The following is a 7,458-nucleotide window of genomic DNA, read 5'->3' as shown; positions in this document are numbered from 1 at the left end:
TTTCATTTTATTTCATTTTATTTCATTTAATTTTATTTATTTTTATTTCTTTCCCCGCGATTCTGCCGTGCAGAAATGAAGAAACGCCTTTTATCCCCAATTCCCCCGCCGTCCTTATTAAAGGCAGAGCCGGCGCATCAGCACCATGCCTTCAACACACACACAAAAAAAAATAAAAAATAAATTCCAAACTCCCCAATCCCACCCCTCCTTTGCTTGCGGACCCCTCCCCGCCCGATCCGGCAGCAAAACCCGGCTGGGTGGGGAGGGGGAAAAGCGGAAATTCCCCAATATTCGCACGGAGAGCGGCTGCGGTGCTTTTGGTCATTCGGAATTTTTTATTTATTTCGTGTCCCCGACGTTGGGCAGCGCACACGGAACGCTCCGGGCGTGGAGCGGAGCGCGGGGGCGCTGACAGCGAGCGCGGCCCCCCGGCCCCGGTGATTTACGCGCCCCCGACGCTTTATCAGGCCCGGGCAGGAAACTTGGAGCGATCAGAGCGGCCCCGCAGCCCCGCGGAACCGCCCGCGCCGGGGAGCGGAGCGAGAACGGGGCCGGCCGCGCTCCTTCCAGCGCAGAACCCTGACTTCAATTGATTTTCCTTTATTTTCATCTTTCATTTTTCATTTTTGAAAATATACTTTAATTTTTTTCAATTTTCTTTCATTTTTTCCCGTTTTCTTTCTTTTTTTTTTTCAATTTTCTTTCTTTTTCTTTTTTAAATTCCCTTTCCTTTTTTCCCAATTTTCTTTATTTTTTAAATTTTCTTTCTTTTTTTTTTTTCAATTTTATGGTTTGTTTCTTTTAATTTTATGCCTTTTTTTTATTTCAGGCTTTCTTTTCCTTTCATTCTAGAGTCTGTTTCTTTTTAATTCAGGGCCTGTGGGTTTTTTGTTTTTGTTTTTTTTTTTTTGCTTTTTTTTGTTTGTTTGTTTTTTTAATTTTATGGCTTCTTTTCTTTCAATTTTCGGGTCTGTTTTCTTTTTTAATTTTAGGGTTTCTTTAAATTTTCGGGTTTGTTTCTTTTAATTTTAGGGTCTATTTTTTTTTAATATTGGGGTTTCTTTTCGTTTAATTTCAGTGTTTCTTTTCTTATAACTTTATGGTTTCTTTTCTTTTAATTTTATGGGGTTTTTTTCTTATAACTTTATGCTGTCTTTTCTTTTAATTTTATGTTTTCTTTCCTTATAATTTTATGCTGTCTTTTCTTTTAATGTTATGCTTTCTTTTCTCTTCATTTTATGCTTTCTTTCCTTTTAATTTCATGCTTTCTTTTCCTTTCAATTTTATGCTTTCTTTTCTTTTAATTTTATGTTTTATTTCCTTTTAATTCTAGGAGCTTAATTTTAATTTTAGGAGATTTTTTTTTTTACATACATATATTTAATTTTAAGTGGTTTTTGTTTTTTTCCTATTTTTTTTGCCCCCCAATTTCAAATTTTCCCCGAGCGCCGCCCCGTACGATGCCTCACCATGTCCATCTCTGGCACCCTCAGCAATTACTATGTCGACTCCATCATAAGCCACGAGGGCAGCGATTCCCCCTCCCCTAAATTCGCCCCCGCGCCGTTCGCGGCCCCCCGAGCCCCGGGCGAGCCCCTCGAGTTCCCCTCGTGCAGTTTCCAGCCCAAAGCGGCGCCGTTCGGGCCCTCCTGGGCCGCCCCCGCCGCCTTCCCCGCGTTCCTCCCGCAGCCCTGGCTGGAGCCCGGGCCCGGCCCGGCCAAAGCCGAGCTCAGCCGGGCTCCGGACGGGCCCAAGGGCGGCTTCGGCCCGGAGCAGCCGCGGGACGCGCTGGGCATCGCCCCCGACCCGCGGCGGGGCTTCGAGGACCATAAACCCGGCGGAGGAAGCGAGGACAAAGACGGCCGAGATCAAAGTGAGTGATAAAAGTGAGGAAGCGGCGCAATAAAAATGAAAATAAAAAGGGGGTGATGGTAATGGGGAAGGGGTGGGGGGGGGGGAAAGTTGAAAATCGGGGCTTGGGGAGGGAGGGAGGGGAAGGGGAGGGGCAGGGATGGGGGAGAGGGGCGAGGAAATGGAAATAAAATCGGGATTTTGGGGCTGGGCCCGGAGCGCGAGTGCGGAGAGGAGAGAGCGCGGGAGGGACTGAGGCGCACGGAGGAGGAAAACGCAGGAAAACGGCAGGAAAATGCGGGGAAACGCAGGAAAACGGCGGGAAAACGCAGAAAAACGCAGAAAACGGCGGGAAAATGCAGGAAAGCCCAGGAAAACGGCAGGAAAATGCAGGAAAACCCAGGAAAAGGGAGGAAAACCCAGGGAAAGGGAGGAAAATGGAGGAAAGTGGAGGAAAAAGGGAGGAAATTACGCGGTGGCGGGCGGAGGGGCAGCGCGGAAACGCCGCGGGGTGGAAAGAGAGAGGAAAGAGGGGGGAAATGGGGAGAAAAGAAAAAATTACGGGAAAAAGTTCAACAGGGGAAGGGCGGAAACTGCGAGGGGTGGAAAGAAAGAGGAAAGAGGGGGAAAATGGGGAAAAAGAGGAAAAATTGATGGGAAAAGTTCAGCGGGGAAAGCGCGGAAACACCGCGGGGGAGGACAGTGAGGAAAAGGGGGGAAAAAAGGGGGGAAATCGCCCGGAAAAGTTCACTAGGGGGGAAACGCGGAAACTCCGCGGGGAAGGGAAGCGAGAGAGAAAAAGGGAGGAAAAATAAAAAGGGAGAAGAAAAGGAAAAATCTCCGGGACAAAGTTCACCGGGAGGGAAGCGCGGAAACGCCGCGGGGGCGGAAAGTGAGGGAGAAAAAAAGGGGAAAATGGGGAAAAAGAGGAAAAATGGCTGGGAAAGTGTTCACGGCCGAGGTTCCGTGCTGCTTTTGCCGGCGCTGCCTCCCGACAGCGGAGTTTATTTATCTGCGCCGTTAATTGTTTGTTTATTAGCGGGGATGAATATTTCAGAGCCGCGCTCCTTCTCTGCCTTAAAAAAACCCAAAATACAACCGGAGAAGGAGGGAGGGGGCGTTGGAGTTAATTAGCTTTTATATCAGCTTTTATATCGCTTTTATATCGGTTTTATATCGGGTTTTATATCTGTTTTATATCAGTTTTATATCAGTTTTATATCTGCTTTTATTCGTAATTTCGCCAGATTGGGGACACGCTGAAACTCCAGGCCGGGCCTTTTTCCCGCGTGAAATATGGATTTAAAATAATCCTAATAATCGGCCCGGGGGGTGGTTAATGCTACTAATAATACTAGTATTGTTATTTTTAACGATAATATTTGTGTTGGAGGGAGGGAGCGGCAGCGGTGTCACCTCCTGCTGGCGCCTGGTTCTGCTCCAAGGTGACCTCGGAGTGGTTTCACCCTCCCAGGAAAGATTGTTCCACTAAAAAACGGATTTTTTTCCATAAAAACCCCATTTTTTTCCATAAACCCCCGATTTTTCCATAAAAACCCCGGATTTTTTCCATCAAAAAACCGATTTTTTCTATAAAAAAGTGGATTTTTCCATTTTTAAAAAATGGGGGTTTTTTCCACTAAAATCCCGATTTTTTCCACAAAACCCCGAATTTTTCCAGCCTGGCAAAGCAGCAGCGCCCGGCGGGTGGAAATTCCCATTTTTTCCTCCCTTTAAATGAACTTTTTCCCATTAAAACGGCGGAATTTTCTCTCCCCCCTCGCCATTTCCTCTTGCAGCGCGTTCTGGTGGCGCTTTTTTCTTGTTGCTGTTGTTTTTAGATTTACTTTTAATTTATTTTCCCTTTCCCCTCTCAATGAACTCGCCCAGAAGAAAAGTTCTTTTCTATTGTGCTGGGCAGGGATCCAGAACAAACCCAAACCGATCGCGCCAAACAAAACCCCCGAAAATGGAACATTTTGTCCCAAAATTATCGCTCTCAAAGCCGCTCTGCTTTCCCTGCGGTTTTTTTGCTTTCAATAATAATTAAATTTCTTGCTGGCTTTCAGGGCTGTTTTGCAGCCAGTCCTGATTCCGATTTTCCCATTTCCCCCCCTTTTTTTTTGTTGTTGTTTCTCCCTGATGAATCCCTGCCTGGAAGCTGTTAATTTATTTTACTGGATTTTGGAGAAAAAAACCCCCAAAAATAAAAAAGGTGCCAGGACCTCTCCCCATTCCCTTTCCTGCCCGGGGATTTGTGAGCAAATAAAATAAAAATCCATTTGAACGACCCCAAAATGCCCCGAACCCGCCGGGCTGGAGCGCGGCCATTAAAGGATGGCGGGCAGGATTAACAATATCAATTATTAACAGCTTTCCTCCTCTTTAATTATTAATTCTGCATATTGGCTCCAGTCAATTCCGGGGAGGAAACAGCCCTGCAAACTCGGAAGGGGCAGGACTGGCGCGGGAAGGTTCAGGGGTTGATATTTTATATTTTTTTTTATCGGAAATATCCAATAAATTGGACTTTTGGCGCGTTTGGGGGTGTTTGGGGTGGCCCAGGAATTTCTGTGCGGGATTTTGGCTCCAGCCGCGATTCTGGGGCGGAAAAGGGAATAAAAGGGGAATTTGTGCCGTGGCCGGAGCCCCGCGCGTCCCTCCCTCCCCGTCACCGATGTTTGCACGTGATTAGCGAAAATCCCAATATTTACCCTAAAACCACTTCGCTTTCGGCTGCGATTTTCGCCACCTCGGCCGCTGCCAGCGGGGCGGGTTCGGCTCCCAAAATTTCGCGTGTCCCTCCCCTCCCTCCATGGAAAAAATGCCCCAAATATCCCCAAAATTGGAATTTTTTATTTCCACCATTCCCACGCAGCTTCTCCCACCCGCCAGCGTGACGGGAGGGAAGCTTTTATTTATTCCTAATTTTATTTAATTTTTAAATTTAATTTATTTATTTTATAATATTATTTCTTTATTTACTTACGTGTCTTCATTTTAAATTGTATTTCTTTTACAAATCCATTCATTTTATTCTAAATGTTACTTATTTTTCTTTATTTACAGTGTTATATAATTAAAAGATAACTGCAATTTTTGTAAAAAAGATTTATTTATTTATTTATTTATTTATTCAATCTTATTTTTATTTATTTGTATTTTTGGCTGCCTTTCCAGCCCTGCCAATGTCACTGGCTGGGGGTGACGCTGTCCAGACCTGTGGCAGCCAGGGAGGGATTTTGGGGCCAGATTGCACCAAAAATCTAACTTTAAAAAATTGAAATTGCCAGGATTTGTTCAGGAAAAGCCCCTCCAGGTCTCCCCTCCCTGCGTGATGGGGCTGGGGGAGCAAATCCTGGGGAAAATGGGGAGAAAAGGGAAATTTTGGGGTTGGTTTGTTTGTGTGGAATGAGGGGGCTAGGGCGGGACCCCAAAACCCACAGAAATGAACCCAAAAACCCCGAGGAAATGAACCCAAAACCTGGAGAAATTCACCCAAAAACCTGGAGAAAAGAAATCAAAAACCCCGGGGTCCACCCTAAACCTACAGAAATTAACCCCAAAACCCCTTGGGGGGCACCCAAAACCCACAGAAATGAACCCAAAAACCCCGGGGAAATGAACCCAAAACCTGGAGAAAAGAAATCAAAAATTCCGGGGTGCACCCAAAACCCACAGAAATTCACCCAAAATCCTCTAGACAGGGACCCCAAAACCCTCGAGGTGCACCCAAAACCCGCAGAACTTCCCCCAAAACTCACAAAAATTCACCCAAAACCACCTGGTATGAACCCAAAAAGCCACGGAAATTCACCCCAAAACCACAGAAATTCACCCCAAACCCCTCGGGGTTCACCCCAAATTTGGGGTGCGGGGACCATGCCCGTCCCTCAACTCCCTTGCCCCCGATCCCAGCACTGGAATTTTTGGGGGGTTTTTGGGGTTTTTAAAAGGGTTCTTTCTGAATTTTCTAGGGGGTTTTTTTGGGCCTTGGGGTTGGGGTTTTGGTTGTTTATTTTTTGTTGGTGGTTTTGTTTCTATTTTTGTTTTCCTCTGGGTTTGGTTTAGTTCTGTTTGCTTTTAGTTTTGGATTTGGTGTTTTGTTTGCTTGGTTTGTGTGGGTTTTGTTGGTTTGGTTTGGTTTGGTTTTAGTTTTGGGGTTTGGTTTTTTGTTTGGTTGGGTTTTGGTTTGGGTTGGGTTGGTTGGTTCGGTTTCATTGGATTGGTTGTGTTGGCTTGGTTTGGTTGGTTTGGTTTTGTTTTGTTTTCGGGTTTGGTTGGGTTGGGTTGGGTTTTGTTTTGTTTTTGGGTTTGGGTTGGTTGTGTTTGGTTTGGTTTGGTTTGGTTTGGGTTGGGTTTGGGTTGGGTTGGGTTTGTTTTGGTTGGTTTTTGTTCTGTTTGTTTGTTTGGTATGGTTGGGTTTGGGTTGGGTTGGGTTGGTTTCATTGGTTTGGTTGTGTTGACTTGGTTTGGTTTGGTTGGGTTGGGTTTGGTTTGGTTTGGTTTAGTTGGTTTTGGTTTAGTTTGATTTTTGGGTTTTTTTCTTTTTTGGCTTGGTTGGGTTTGGTTTGGGTTGGTTTGGTTTTTGTTTTTTTGTTTGGTCGGGTTGGATTGGGTTGGGTTTGGGTTGGGTTTGGTTGGTTTTTGTTTTGCTTTTGGGTTTGGTTTGGTTTGGTTAGGTTTGGTTGGGTTTGGTTTACTTTGCTTTTTGTTTTACTTCACTTTATTTCATCTTTTATTTCATTCATTGTCCCCCCACCACCACTCACCTCCCCTTTAAAAAAACCCCCAAAAAAACCCTTCAAACCCCACCAAAACTCTGATTTCTCCCATTTCCCCCCATTTTTATTTTAAAATCCCCCTTTTCCAGCCAACCCCGCCGCCAGCTGGCTGCAGGCGCGCTCGTCGCGCAAGAAGCGCTGCCCGTACAGCAAATTCCAGACGCTGGAGCTGGAGAAGGAGTTCCTGTTCAACATGTACCTGAGCCGCGAGCGGCGGCACGAGGTGGCGCGGCTGCTCAACCTCAGCGAGCGCCAGGTCAAGATCTGGTTCCAGAACCGCCGCATGAAGATGAAGAAGATGAACAAGGAGCAGGGCAAGGAGTGACGGGACACAGGGGCAGAGCTCACAAAACTCAGTGGTTTTCCTCCAAACTGCCCCAAAAGCGGCGCTGGATCCTCCTCCGGTCTGTTGTTCCAGATGAAATTTTATTTTCCTCTTTAAAAAATCTCTTTTCGTGTTTTGGAGCAACTCAGCCCAAAGCGCGGCTCCTTTCGGGGTAAGGAGTGATGGGAGAGGCAGCGCTCCTAAATCTCAGCGTTTTCCTCCAAACTGCCCCAAAAGCAGCACCGGATCCTCCCCCAGTCTGTTGCTCCAGCGGAAATTTTGGTTATTTTCATTTTTCAAAATCTCTTCACTTCTGGAGGTAACTCAGCCCAAAGTGTAGCTCCTTTCGGGGTAAGGAGTGACGGGACAGGCAGAGCTCACAAAACTCAGTGGTTTTCATCAAACTGCCCCAAAAGTGGCGCCGGATCTTCCCCCAGTCTGGTGCTCCAGCCGAAATTTTATTTTCCTCTTTAAAAAAATCTCTTTTTTGTCTTT

At 46.0% G+C, this 7,458-nt stretch overlaps 1 protein-coding gene across 1 annotated transcript; it reads left to right on the top strand.

Moving 5' to 3' along the window:
• Positions 1-1,473: 1,473 nt before the first annotated feature.
• Positions 1,474-6,963, top strand: HOXB9 (homeobox B9). The gene is made up of 2 exons (XM_058041465.1): positions 1,474-1,876; positions 6,728-6,963. The coding sequence occupies exons 1-2, from the start codon at positions 1,474-1,476 to the stop codon at positions 6,961-6,963; spliced, it is 639 nt and encodes a 212-aa protein (XP_057897448.1).
• The last annotated feature ends 495 nt before the right edge of the window (positions 6,964-7,458 follow it).

This window comes from Melospiza georgiana, chromosome 28, assembly GCF_028018845.1.
Source record: "Melospiza georgiana isolate bMelGeo1 chromosome 28, bMelGeo1.pri, whole genome shotgun sequence".
Taxonomy (NCBI): Eukaryota; Metazoa; Chordata; class Aves; order Passeriformes; family Passerellidae; genus Melospiza; species Melospiza georgiana.
Note: the sequence above shows the minus strand (reverse complement) of the source record. Positions and strands in the feature narration are given on the sequence as shown.